Source organism: Oncorhynchus clarkii, unplaced genomic scaffold (assembly GCF_045791955.1).
Source record: "Oncorhynchus clarkii lewisi isolate Uvic-CL-2024 unplaced genomic scaffold, UVic_Ocla_1.0 unplaced_contig_3708_pilon_pilon, whole genome shotgun sequence".
Classification (NCBI taxonomy): domain Eukaryota; kingdom Metazoa; phylum Chordata; class Actinopteri; order Salmoniformes; family Salmonidae; genus Oncorhynchus; species Oncorhynchus clarkii.
The window spans coordinates 162,501-177,500 of NW_027261032.1; the positions used below are offsets into that span (position 1 = coordinate 162,501).

At 45.1% G+C, this 15,000-nt stretch overlaps 1 protein-coding gene across 1 annotated transcript in view; it reads right to left on the bottom strand.

Annotated features, from left to right (window-relative positions):
- The window catches only part of LOC139403872 (fibrillin-1-like), a 128,668-nt gene that overhangs the window by 44,091 nt on the left and 69,577 nt on the right, over positions 1-15,000 (bottom strand). The window contains exons 33-39 of the mRNA XM_071147050.1: positions 6,141-6,263; positions 5,362-5,484; positions 5,120-5,245; positions 3,561-3,683; positions 805-927; positions 545-712; positions 380-448 (exon numbers count right to left, since the gene is read on the bottom strand). Of these exons, the coding sequence (XP_071003151.1) occupies positions 380-448; positions 545-712; positions 805-927; positions 3,561-3,683; positions 5,120-5,245; positions 5,362-5,484; positions 6,141-6,263 (855 nt within the window). The remainder of the gene's footprint in view (positions 1-379; positions 449-544; positions 713-804; positions 928-3,560; positions 3,684-5,119; positions 5,246-5,361; positions 5,485-6,140; positions 6,264-15,000) is intronic.

The window sequence follows — 15,000 nt, forward strand, 5'->3', positions numbered from 1 at the left end:
TCAGAGGTTAGGTTGAACTAACCTTCGAGTATAACAGTGGTGGGGTTAGAGGTCAGAGGTTAAGTTGAACTAACCTTCCAGTATAACAGTAATGGGGTTAGAGGTCAGAGGTTAGGTTGAACTAACCTTCCAGTATAACAGTGATGGGGTTAGAGGTCAGAGGTTAGGTTGAACTAACCTTCCAGTATAACAGTGATGGGGTTAGAGGTCAGAGGTTAGGTTGAACTAAACTTCCAGTATAACAGTGATGGGGTTAGAGGTCAGAGGTTAGGTTGAACTAACCTTCCAGTATAACAGTGATGGGGTTAGAGGTTAGGTTGAACTAACCTTCCAGTATAACAGTGATGGGGTTAGAGGTCAGAGGTTAGGTTGAACTAACCTTCCAGTATAACAGTGATGGGGTTAGGTCTGAATCCCTCTCCTCCTGGACACAACGTCTTGTACTCCGCTGGAAGACAAATGATTTATTCCCTACATCACAACATTCAGGGATCTTTCCATGTAAGTATTGTGTTAGATGGGGTGATAGGTCAGACTGACTCACAGGAGTTGAGAGGGGGGCAGGATTCGCAGGGTGTTCCCCAGGCCTGCCCTAGAGAACAGCAGCATGAGGCTTTGGACACCGCCACACCTATCTCATTGGAACAGACCAAACTCTCAGACGCATCCCCCCGCATCCGCACGTCCAGATAGCAGTCACCAGAACGAGTGTCTGGGAAGGGACACACACATACTCAGTCATCTCCCATCAGAAGGACCCATACTGAAAGTGTGTGTGTGAGTGAGTCCAGAGCGATGTCTCACCTACACAGCCCACGCGGGTGGGGTTGAGTTCGAAGTCTTGAGGACAGTTACAGATGTAGCTACCTGGGGTGTTGACACACAGTCCACTGATACAGGTGGTCGGGTCAGCACACTCATTAATGTCTGATAGGAGAGGGGGGAGAGAGAGAGTGAGAGAGAGAGAGGGGGGGAGAGAGGGGTGGTGGATGGAGAGAGAGAGAGAGAGAGGGGTGGTGGATGGATGGAGAAAGAGAGAGAGGGGGGATGGATGGAGAGAAAGAGAGAGAAAGGGGGGTGGTGGATGGAGAGAGAGAGAGGGGGTGGATGGAGAGAGAGAGAGGGAGAGTGGGGTGGTGGATGGAGAGAGAGGGAGAGAGAGAGAGAGGGGGGGTGGATGGAGAGGGAGAGAGAGAGATAGAGAGAGAGAGAGAGAGAGAGAGAGAGAGAGAGAGGGGGGGTGGTGGATGGAGAGAAGGAGAGAAAGAGAGAGAGAGAGAGAGAGAGAGAGACTGTCACAAATGCCTAAGTGTGTACGCTAGTGATGTGATGTGTGTGTGTGTGTGTGTGTGTGTGTGTATGTGTGGTATTAGGGAGTGGGTGTCAGTCCTCATCATTAATATGACTCCTTATACTGAGGGAGGAGAGGAATCATCCCTTTCTCCGTCCCTCCATCCCAGTGGAGAAGGGGATGAGTCTGATTGGGGTTAGGAAGGATGAGGGTTTGGTTGGGGGAGACTGGTCGTCTCTTCACAGTGTCCAGAGAACAGAGTGTCATGACAACACAGAAACTCAGGGACAGTCTTACTGACAGGCCATTTAGCCTTGTGTTAACCTTTTGTTCTTTGTTTTAGTGTCTATGGAGAAACACTTAGCATTGATACCAATGTAATGTGTAATTCTACTGGGCTTAATATTTTATTTTTTATTTTACCTTTATTTAACCAGGCAAGTCAGTTAAGAACAAATTCTTATTTTCAATGACGGCCTTGTCAGCTCGGGGGTTTGAACTTGCAACCTTCCGGTTACTAGTCCAACGCTCTAACCACTAGGCTACCCTGCCGCCCCAATAGACAGTACAGTGGAGCAAAAAAGTATTTAGTCAGCCACCAATTGTGCAAGTTCTCCCACTTAAAAAGATGAGAGAGGCCTGTAATTTAATCATAGGTACACTTCAACTATGACAGACAAAATGAGGGAAAAAAATTCAGAAAATCACATTGCAGCATTTTTAATGAATTGATTTGCAAATTATGGTGGAAAATAAGTATTTGGTCAATAACAAAAGTTTCTCTCAATACTTTGTTATATACCCTTTGTTGGCAATGACAGAGGTCAAACGTTTTCTGTAAGTCTTCACAAGATTTTCACACACTGTTGCTGGTATTTTGGCCCATTCCTCCATGCAGATCTCCTCTAGAGCAGTGATGTTTTGGGGCTGTTGCTGGGCAACACGGACTTTCAACTCCCTCCAAAGATTTTCTATGGGGTTGAGATCTGGAGACTGGCTAGGCCACTCCAGGACCTTGAAATGCTTCTTACGAAGTCACTCCTTTGTTGCCCGGGCAGTGTGTTTGGGATAATTGTCATGCTGAAAGACCCAGCCACATTTCATCTTCAATGCCCTTGCTGATGGAAGGAAGTTTTCACTCAAAATCTCACTATACATGGCCCCATTCATTCTTTCCTTTACACGGATCAGTCGTCCTGGTCCCTTTGCAGAAAAACAGCCCCAAAGCATGATGTTGCCACCCCCATGCTTCACAGTAGGCATGGTGTTCTTTGGATGCAACTCAGCATTCTTTGTCCTCCAAACACGACGAGTTGAGTTTTTACCAAAAAGTTATATTTTGGTTTCATCTGACCATATGACATTCTCCCAATCTTCTTCTGGATCATCCAAATGCTCTCTAGCAAACTTCAGACGGGCCTGGACACGTCTGGCACTGCAGGATTTGAGTCCCTAGCGGCGTAGTGTGTTTCTGATGGTAGGCTTTGTTACTTTGGTCCCAGCTCTCTGCAGGTCATTCACTAGGTCCCCCCGTGTGGTTCTGGGATTTTTGCTCACCGTTCTTGTGATCATTTTGACCCCACGGGGTGAGATCTTGCGTGGAGCCCCAGATCAAGGGATATTCTCAGTGGTCTTGTATGTCTTACATTTCCTAATAATTGCTCCCACAGTTGATTTCTTCAAACCAAGCTGCTTACCTATTGCAGGTTCAGTCTTCCCAGCCTGGTGCAGGTCTACAATTTTGTTTCTGGTGTCCTTTGACAGCTCTTTGGTCTTGGCCATAGTGGAGTTTGGAGTGTGACTGTTTGAGGTTGTGGACAGGTGTCTTTTATACGGATAACAAGTTCAAACAGGTGCCATGAATACAGGTAACGAGTGGAGGACAGAGGAGCCTCTTAAAGAAGAAGTTACAGGTCTGTGAGAGCCAGAAATCTTGCTTGTTTGTAGGTGACCAAATACTTATTTTCCACCATAATTTGCAAATAAATTCATTAAAAATCCTACAATGTGATTTTCTGGATTTATTTTCTAATTTTGTCTGTCATAGTTGAAGTGTACCTATGATGAACATTACAGGCGTCTCTCATCTTTTTAAGTGGGAGAACTTGCACAATTGGTGGCTGACTAAATACTTTTTTGCCCCACTGTATATATCCTGACCCATACAGGTTCTCTGAGGAGAGCTACACTGGGGTGACAGGGTGTGTTATCACACAGAGAAGACTGTGCTATGTGTGTCTGCCTATGTTAACAGGTGTGTGTGGTTTACCAGTGCAGTTGCCTCCGCTCCTGTCCAGCTCGTAGCCGATGCTACACTGACACCTGAACAGCCCCGGAATGTTCTGACACCTTCCATTCACACAGATATCGGCAAAGGTACACTCGTCTATGTCTGTGGGAGGGAGGGAGAGAGAGAGGGAGAAAGAGAGCGGTTAGAGAGGGAGTCCAGCTGGGAAGGATGAATGGTCCTGGGACGGAGTGTACCTTGACACACACACACACACACACACACACACACACACTCTAAGAGACAAACACACACTAAGGGACACACACACACACTAAGAGACACACACGCATACTAAGGGATACACACACACATGTACACACACACTCTAAGAGACACACACACACACGTACACACACACTCTAAGAGACAAACACACACTAAGGGATACACACGCACTAAGAGACACACACGCACACTAAGGGACACACACACACTAAGGGACACACACGCACACTAAGGGACACACACTAAGGGGGACACACACACTCTAAGGGACACACACACTAAGGGACACAAACATTAAGGGACACACACACACACTAAGGGACACACACACACTAAGGGACACACACACACACACTAAGGGACACACACACACACTAAGGGACACACACACACTAAGGGACACACACATTAAGGGACACACACACACACACTAAGGGACACACACATACTAAGGGACACACACACACACTAAGGGACACACACACACTAAGGGACACACACACACTAAGGGACACACACACACACTAAGGGACACACACACACACTAAGGGACACACACACACTAAGGGACACACACACACACTAAGGGACACACACACATTAAGGGACACACACACACACTAAGGGACACACACACACACTTAGGGACACACACACTAAGGGACACACACACACACTAAGGGACACACACACACACTAAGGGACACACACACTAAGGGACACACACACACACTAAGGGACACACACACACACTAAGGGACACACACACACACTAAGGGACACACACACTAAGGGACACACACACACTAAGGGACACACACACACACTAAGGGACACACACACACACTAAGGGACACACACACACACTAAGGGACACACACACACACTAAGGGACACACACACACACTAAGGGACACACACACACACTAAGGGACACACACACACACTAAGGGACACACACACTAAGGGACACACACACACTAAGGGACACACACACACACTCATGCTGACAGAATACCAGTGTGCTGCAGTTAATTTGTTTAATTATTGGTTCGAGAAGTGTAAAGTTAAACATAAGGAGGCCAGTTTGAGCATGTATCTCATTCCAGCCCTGTGTTTTATTGGCAATAGAAACCTCTCCTTTCTCTTTAATAAAGCACAACTGTAAACTATATATAAACTATAAACATATCGACTATTCCAAAACAGCCTTCTTTAACAGCATGTAACTGTTAGACAGATAATATTGTGATTTAAATGTACACATGGCAGGAATAGACACAGTGTTGTTAGGGTGTCAGTAGCTGTCTTACCCTCGCAGGCCTTTCCGTCCGGGGTTGGGATGAAACCCATGTCACATTCACAACGGTAGCCTCCAGGAACATTCAGGCAGTTACCGCTCTCACAAAGGTTCACGTTATCTGCACACTCATCGCTGTCTGTACCAGAACACATAAACACATCATTACAAATCACTTCACTGAGAATAATAAGCAGGTACTGAGATCTACAGTCAAGTGAAATATTTGAACATGAGTCCGTGTGACCCTGTGACCTGAGCAGTAGAATCCGTCCCCAGAGAATCCGTCCTTGCAGTGGCAGCGGTATGATCCCATGGTGTTCAGACAGTCTGCGTTGTTGCTGCACATGTGGGTCCCGTTGGAACACTCATCCAGGTCTGAAACACACACAGATGGTTGATTATTGATGCTTGATAAACCATTCATAACGGGTAGTTAGTATTAGATGTAGCTGGGTTGATAGAACATCTAAAACTGGTACAGATAACTGAATATTGTTGTTAATAACAACAATCGTTTATAACTGGTATTCTGGTAGACATTTCTAAAACGTTTCAGATACAGTAGTTAATACCAAAGTTAGTGGTTATTGGTTACTACAAGTCATAAGTGGTCGTAGCTGGTCACAGCTGGTTATAGCTGGTCATAGCTGGTCAAAGCTGGTCATAGCTGGTTATAGCTGGTTATAGCTGGTCACAGCTGGTCATAGCTGGTTATAGCTGGTCATAGCTGGTTATAGCTGGTCACAGCTGGTTATAGCTGGTTATAGCTGGTCATAGCGGTTTATAGGTTGTTCCTACCTGTTCATGGCAGTTCATTGCTGTTCATAGCTGGTTATAGCTGGTCATAGTGATTTATAGGTTGTTCCTACCTGTTCCTCCCTGTTCATGGCAGTTCATTGCTGTTCATAGCTGGTTATAGCTGGTCATAGTGGTTTATAGGTTGTTCCTACCTGTTCCTCCCTGTTCATGGCAGTTCATTGCTGTTCATAGCTGGTTATAGCTGGTCATAGCTGGTCATAAGTTGTTCCTACCTGTGCATTTGATCCCGTCTCCAATCCATCCCGGAGCACAGCTACACTTGAAGCTACCAGCCGTGTTGGTACATGAGGCATGTCTGTCACAATTATGGGCCCCAATCTCACACTCATTAATATCTACAGAGAGAGAGAGATGAGAGTTAGTATGGAACTCACTTGTGAAAGGTTTACAAGTTGTTTGTGTTTGGTCGACTGATGTGTCGTGTGTTATTGTGTGGTTATTGTTAGGTTGATGTTTGGTTGACTGGTCGGTGTGTCCTGATTTATCTACTCAGAGACATACACTGAAGCCAGCCCACATCGGCCTCTGATGAAATCAATGATGAAATGAGAGAAATATACTGCTGCTACAGAACCACAAAATAACCCTCTCACTCAACTGCTCTCTATCTCTCTCTATCTCTCTCTATCTCTCTCTATCTCACTCAACTGCTCTCTATCTCACTCTATCTCACTCAACTGCTCTCTATCTCTCTCTATCTCTCTCTATCTCTCTCTATCTCTCTCTATCTCACTCAACTGCTCTCTATCTCACTCTATCTCACTCAACTGCTCTCTATCTCTCTCTATCTCTCTATCTCTCTCTATCTCTCTCTATCTCACTCTATCTCTCTCACTCAACTGCTCTCTATCTCTCTCTATCTCTCTCTCTCTCACTCAACTGCTCTCTATCTCTCTCTATCTCTCTCTCTCACTCAACTGCTCTCTATCTCTCTCTATCTCTCTCTATCTCTCTCTATCTCACTCAACTGCTCTCTATCTCTCTCTATCTCTCTCTATCTCACTCAACTGCTCTCTATCTCTATCTTTCTCTATCTCTCTCTATCTCTCTCTATCTCACTCAACTGCTCTCTATCTCTCTCTATCTCACTCTATCTCACTCTATCTCTCTCTATCTCACTCAACTGCTCTCTATCTCTCTCTATCTCTCTATCTCTCTCTATCTCACTCAACTGCTCTCTATCTCTCTCTATCTCTCTCAACTGCTCTCTCTCACTCTATCTCTCTCTATCTCTCTCTATCTCACTCGATCTCACTCTATCTCACTCAACTGCTCTCTATCTCTCTCTATCTCTCTCAACTGCTCTCTATCTCTCTCTATCTCACTCAACTGCTCTCTATCTCTCTCTATCTCTCTCAACTGCTCTCTATCTCTCTCTATCTCTCTCTATCTCTCTCTATCTCTCTCTATCTCTCTCAACTGCTCTCTATCTCTCTCTATCTCTCTCTATCTCTCTCTATCTCACTCTATCTCACTCTATCTCACTCAACTGCTCTCTATCTCTCTCTATCTCTCTCTATCTCTCTCAACTGCTCTCTATCTCTCTCTATCTCTCTCTATCTCTCTCTATCTCACTCTATCTCACTCTATCTCACTCAACTGCTCTCTATCTCTCTCTATCTCTCTCAACTGCTCTCTATCTCTCTCTATCTCTCTCTATCTCTCTCTATCTCACTCAACTGCTCTCTATCTCTCTCTATCTCTCTCTATCTCACTCAACTGCTCTCTATCTCTCTCTATCTCTCTCAACTGCTCTCTATCTCTCTCTATCTCTCTCTATCTCTCTCAACTGCTCTCTATCTCTCTCTATCTCACTCAACTGCTCTCTATCTCTCTCTATCTCTCTCAACTGCTCTCTATCTCTCTCTATCTCTCTCTATCTCTCTCTATCTCTCTCTATCTCTCTCAACTGCTCTCTATCTCTCTCTATCTCTCTCTATCTCTCTCTATCTCACTCTATCTCACTCTATCTCACTCAACTGCTCTCTATCTCTCTCTATCTCTCTCAACTGCTCTCTATCTCTCTCTATCTCTCTCTATCTCTCTCTATCTCACTCTATCTCACTCTATCTCACCCAACTGCTCTCTATCTCTCTCTATCTCTCTCAACTGCTCTCTATCTCTCTCTATCTCTCTCTATCTCTCTCTATCTCACTCAACTGCTCTCTATCTCTCTCTATCTCACTCTATCTCACTCAACTGCTCTCTATCTCTCTCTATCTCTCTCAACTGCTCTCTATCTCTCTCTATCTCTCTCTATCTCTCTCTATCTCACTCTATCTCACTCTATCTCACTCAACTGCTCTCTATCTCTCTCTATCTCTCTCAACTGCTCTCTATCCCTCTCTATCTCTCTCTATCTCTCTCTATCTCACTCAACTGCTCTCTATCTCTCTCTATCTCTCTCTATCTCACTCTATCTCACTCAACTGCTCTCTATCTCTCTCTATCTCTCTCTATCTCACTCAACTGCTCTCTATCTCACTCTATCTCTCTCTATCTCACTCTATCTCACTCTATCTCACTCAACTGCTCTCTATCTCTCTCTATCTCTCTCTATCTCTCTCTATCTCACTCTATCTCTCTCTATCTCTCTCTATCTCTCTCTATCTCACTCAACTGCTCTCTATCTCTCTCTATCTCTCTCTATCTCACTCTATCTCACTCAACTGCTCTCTATCTCTCTCTATCTCACTCAACTGCTCTCTATCTCTCTCTATCTCACTCAACTGCTCTCTATCTCTCTCTATCTCACTCAACTGCTCTCTATATCACTCAACTTCTCTCTATCTCTCTCTATCTCTCTCTATCTCACTCTATCTCACTCAACTGCTCTCTATCTCTCTCTATCTCTCTCTATCTCACTCTATCTCACTCAACTGCTCTCTATCTCTCTCTATCTCTCTATATCTCACTCTATCTCACTCAACTGCTCTCTATCTCTCTCTATCTCTCTCTATCTCTCTCTATCTCTCTCTATCTCACTCTATCTCTCTCTATCTCTCTCTATCTCTCTCTATCTCTCTCTATCTCACTCTATCTCACTCAACTGCTCTCTATCTCTCTCTATCTCACTCAACTGCTCTCTATCTCTCTCTATCTCACTCAACTGCTCTCTATCTCTCTCTATCTCTCTCTATCTCTCTCTATCTCACTCAACTGCTCTCTATCTCTCTCTAGCTCTCTCTATCTCTCTCTATCTCACTCTATCTCTCTCTATCTCACTCAACTGCTCTCTATCTCTCTCTATCTCTCTCTATCTCACTCAACTGCTCTCTATCTCTCTCTATCTCTCTCTATCTCTCTCTATCTCACTCTATCTCTCTCTATCTCTCTCTATCTCACTCTATCTCACTCTATCTCACTCAACTGCTCTCTATCTCTCTCTATCTCACTCTATCTCTCTCTATCTCTCTCTATCTCACTCTATCTCTCTCTATCTCTCTCTATCTCACTCTATCTCTCTCTATCTCTCTCTATCTCTCTCTATCTCTCTCTATCTCACTCTCATCCTCTCTCTCTTTTTCCTTCTGATTCAGTCTCTCTGGTCTGGTCTGGTTTAGTCCCTCTGGTCTGGTCTGGTTTAGTCCCTCTGGTCTGGTTCAGTCTTTGGTCTAGTTCAGTCTCTCTCTGGTCTGGTTCAGTCTCTCTGGTCTGGTTCAGTCTCTCTCTCTGGTCTGGTTCAGTCTCTCTCTCTCTGGTCTGGTTCAGTCTCTCTCTCTCTGGTCTGGTTCAGTCTCTCTGGTCTGGTTCAGTCTCTCTCTGGTCTTGTTCAGTCTCTCTGGTCTGGTTCAGTCTCTCTCTCTGGTCTGGTCTGGTTCAGTCTCTCTCTCTCTCTGGTCTAGTTCAGTCTCTCTCTGGTCTGGTTCAGTCTCTCTGGTCTGGTTCAGTCTCTCTCTCTGGTCTGGTCTGGTTCAGTCTCTCTGGTCTAGTTCAGTCTCTCTCTGGTCTGGTTCAGTCTCTCTCTCTCTCTGGTCTGGTTCAGTCTCTCTCTGGTCTGGTCTGGTTCAGTCTCTCTCTCTGGTCTGGTTCAGTCTCTCTCTCTGGTCTGGTCTGGTTCGGTCTCTCTCTCTCTCTGGTCTGGTTCAGTCTCTCTCTCTGGTCTGGTTCAGTCTCTCTCTCTGGTCTGGTTCAGTCTCTCTCTCTCTGGTCTGGTTCAGTCTCTCTTTCTCTGGTCTGGTTCAGTCTCTCTGGTCTGGTTCAGTCTCTCTCTGGTCTGGTTCAGTCTCTCTGGTCTGGTTCAGTCTCTCTCTCTGGTCTGGTCTGGTTCAGTCTCTCTCTCTTTCTGGCCTGGTTCAGTCTCTCTCTCTGGTCTAGTTCAGTCTCTCTCTGGTCTGGTTCAGTCTCTCTGGTCTGGTTCAGTCTCTCTCTCTGGTCTGGTCTGGTTCAGTCTCTCTCTCTCTGGTCTGGTCTGGTTCAGTCTCTCTCTCTCTGGTCTGGTTCAGTTTCTCTCTCTCTGGTCTGGTTCAGTGTCTCTCTCTGGTCTGGTTCAGTCTCTCTCTCTCTGGTCTGGTTCAGTCTCTCTCTCTGGTCTGGTCTGGTTCAGTCTCTCTCTCTGGTCTGGTCTGGTTCAGTTTCTCTCTCTGGTCTGGTCTGGTCTGGTTCAGTCTCTCTCTCTGGTCTGGTTCAGGCCTCTCTCTCTGGTCTGGTCTGGTTCAGTCTCTCTCTCTGGTCTGGTCTGGTTCAGTCTCTCTCTCTGGTCTGGTCTGGTTCAGTCTCCCTCTCTCTGGTCTGGTCTGGTTCAGTCTCTCTCTCTGGTCTGGTCTGGTTCAGTCTCTCTCTCTCTCTCTCTGGTCTGGTTCAGTCTCTCTCTCTGGTCTGGTCTGGTTCAGTCTCTCTCTCTGGTCTGGTTCAGTCTCTCTCTGGTTTGGTCTGGTTCGGTCTCTCTCTCTGGTCTGGTCTGGTTCAGTCTCTCTCTCTGGTCTGGTTCAGTCTCTCTCTCTGGTCTGGTCTGGTTCAGTTTCTCTCTCTCTGGTCTGGTCTGGTTCAGTCTCTCTCTCTGGTCTGGTCTGGTTCAGTCTCTCTCTCTGGTCTGGTTAAGTCTCTCTCTGGTCTGGTCTGGTTCAGTCTCTCTGGTCTGGTTCAGTCTCTCTCTCTGGTCTGGTTCAGTCTCTCTCTCTGGTCTGGTCTGGTTCAGTCTCTCTGTCTCTCTCTCTGGTCTGGTTCAGTCTCTCTCTCTCTGGTCTGGTCTGGTTCAGTCTCTCTCTCTGGTCTGGTTCAGTCTCTCTCTGGTTTGGTCTGGTTCGGTCTCTCTCTCTGGTCTGGTCTGGTTCAGTCTCTCTCTCTCTGGTCTGGTTCAGTCTCTCTCTCTGGTCTGGTCTGGTTCAGTCTCTCTCTCTCTGGTCTGGTCTGGTTCAGTCTCTCTCTCTGGTCTGGTCTGGTTCAGTCTCTCTCTCTGGTCTGGTTAAGTCTCTCTCTCTCTGGTCTGGTTCAGTCTCTCTGGTCTGGTTCAGTCTCTCTCTCTCTGGTCTGGGTTGGTTCAGTCTCTCTCTCTGGTCTGGTCTGGTTCAGTCTCTCTCTCTCTGGTCTGGTCTGGTTCAGTCTCTCTCTCTGGTCTGGTTCAGTCTCTCTCACTGGTCTGGTCTGGTCTGGTTCAGTCTCTCTCTGGTCTGGTCTGGTCTGGTTCAGTCTCTCTCTCTGGTCTGGTCTGGTTCAGTCTCTCTCTCTCTCTGTGTGTGTGTGTGTGTGTGTGTGTGTGTGTGTGTGTGTGTGTGTGTGTGTGTGTGTGTGTGTGTGAGTGAGTGAGTGAGTGAGTGAGTGAGTGAGTGAGTGAGTGAGTGAGTGTGTGTGTGTGTGTGTGTGTGTGTGTGGGGGGGGGGGGGGGTTTGTGTGTGTGTGTGTGTGTGTGTGTGTGTGTGTGTGTGTGTGTGAGTGTGTGTGTGTATTTGTCCTATTTCATACATGTACAAGTGTGTATTCATTTGAATGTGTGAGTTGGAAATTTGTTATTTGCATATCCCAACTATCCCATAGACACCCTCGGAGAATGGGGTCAGAGCCAGGGTCTTCCATGATCAACGGAGACCGTGGATCAATTAGGGTTAAGGGCCTTGCTCAGGGGCACATTGACAGGTTTTCCACCTTGTCGGCCTTTGTGTTTTTGTACCAGAAGTCATTTGAAACGTTAATGGATGGCATGTTTCTTGGTCCAGATGTCAGTTTGGAAAGTAAAAGGATTCTTATATACCCCATGGTTATAGCGTGCCTGGGCTTAACTCTACTAATAAACATAAACTCCTTTCATTACAAACCCATTACAATTACATTACCAAGCCTTACAAATACATCTCCCTCTCTCAAGATGGATTATTGCTCAGATTATTACCGCTCCATGTTAAAACAGAGCAGGGCATCCAGAAATGAGAAGGATTAATGAGAGCAGTTAAACTCTCTTTATCTGGTAAAAACAAAGCTTTTACCTCCATTTGTCCTACATGGTTTATCTGCTGGTCAACCACATGGACTAGTAGTAGTGTGAGCAGTGTATCAGACACCACGCAGTCACACATAGAACTACAAACTCCAGGGGCTGTGATTCACTTTCACAACCACACAGATTCATTCTGAACATCACCCACCCAGCCTCTATAACGCTGAGATTGGTCAGACATTGGTCGTATTCCAAGCCGACGATATTGTAGTCGTTGCCTTGCATCAATCAATGGTTGTGTGCCATGTCAGTGACTGTGCAGTCGGGCATCAGATTTCTACATCATGTGATGTGGTTCGCTGATATGTTAAATACCTATCCAGGCGCTGTGAGATTTGGCAGGGGTCTGCAAAGTAGTCTGCCTGGAACAACTCTTTATCTAGGTCACAGAGAGAAACTGCCTCTATAACGTAAAAACAAGCATCTGGAAAACTCTGACCCTCACAATACTTGGCCCACAGCCCAGTCCTGTTCAGAGCCCCAGCAAGATCCCAGATCTCTCTCGCTTTGCTTTCCCTCTCTCTCTCCATCTCTTTCTACTTCATCTAGGCAGTAATCAAGTCATTTAGCCATTGAGTATTTTCAATTAAAGAAAAGTACATATTGGTTTACAGTCTCCCTGGGGAGATGGTATATATTCCCCTTGTATACTAACTGTATACACTGTATATTCCCCCTGTATACTAACTGTACATTCCCTCTGTATACTAACTGTACATTCCCTCTGTATACTAACTGTACATTCCCCCTTGTATACTAACTGTATACTAACTGTATACTAACTGTATATTCCCCCTGTATACTAACTGTATACACTGTATATTCCCCCTGTATACTAACTGTACATTCCCTCTGTATACTAACTGTACATTCCCTCTGTATACTAACTGTACATTCCCCCTGTATACTAACTGTATACTAACTGTATACTAACTGTATATTCTCCCTGTATACTAACTGTACATTCTCCATGTATACTAACTCTACATTCCCCCTGTATACTAACTGTACATTCTCCCTGTATACTAACTCTACATTCCCCCTGTATACTAACTGTACATTCTCCCTGTATACTAACTCTACATTCCCCCTGTATACTAACTGTATACTAACTGTATATTCCCCCTGTATACTAACTGTATATTCCCCCTGTATACTAACTGTACATTCTCCCTGTATACTAACTGTATATTCCCCCTGTATACTAACTCTACATTCCCCCTGTATACTAACTGTACATTCTCCCTGTATACTAACTCTACATTCCCCCTGTATACTAACTGTATACTAACTGTATATTCCCCTGTATACTAATTGTATATTCCCCCTGTATACTAACTGTATACTAACTGTATACTAACTGTATACTAACTGTACATTCCCCCTGTATACTAACTGTATATTCCCCCTGTATACTAACTGTATACACTGTATATTCCCCCTGTATACTAACTGTACATTCCCCCTGTATACTAACTGTATATTCCCCCTGTATACTAACTGTACATTCCCCCTGTATACTAACTGTACATTCCCCCTGTATACTAACTGTATATTCCCCCTGTATACTAACTGTATATTCCCTCTGTATACTAACTGTATATTCCCCCTGTATACTAACTGTATATTCCCCCTGCATACTAACTGTATACTAACTGTATATTCCCTCTGTATACTAACTGTATATTCCCCCTGTATACTAACTGTATATTCCCCCTGTATACTAACTGTACATTCCCCCTGTATACTAACTGTATATTCCCCCTGTATACTAACTGTATACTAACTGTATATTCCCCCTGTATACTAACTGTATATTCCCCCTGTATACTAACTGTATATTCCCCCTGTATACTAACTGTATACACTGCATATTCCGCCTGTATACTAACTGTATATTCCCTCTGTATACTAACTGTATATTCCCCCTGTATACTAACTGTACATTCCCCCTGTATACTAACTGTATATGCCCCCTGTATACTAACTGTATACACTGTATATTCCCCCTGTATAGTAACTGTACATTCCCTCTGTATACTAACTGTATATTTAAGGTGCTGTCCTATAGAGTGATCAGTGTGAAGGTGGTGACAGCAGAGAGATGTGATTATAAGAGCTCCACTAGACTACAGATCTTTGAAGCCAGAGAGAGTAGTAAGCACACACATGTAAAACACTGACACTACACGCCAGAAATGTGGAAAATCCTGCAGTTAAAAATGTGAGATTTGTTTCATACTGTTGAATTTCAGGGTATAGCCTCTGGGCCAGTCGGGCTCACTTGGGGTGACACACACACACTGCCTTCATGTGCTAAGCAGTGTGGAATAGAGCAGAGAAATTATTCCTCTGGGACCACTGTTAGCAGCTGGCTCCAATGGCTCATCTCTCTCTCTCTCTCTCTCTCTCTCTGTCTCTCTCTCTCTCTCTCTCTCTCTCTCTCTCTCTCTCTCTCTCTCTCTCTCTCTCTCAAATCACAACCTATTCCCTGTGTAGTGCACTACTTTTCATCAGTGTCTTGTGTAGTGAAGTGCACTGCAAGAGGAATAGGGTGTCATTAGAGACTAATCTACCAGTATAGAGGAATAGGGTGTCATTAGAGACTAAGCTACCAGTATAGAGGAATAGGGTGTCATTAG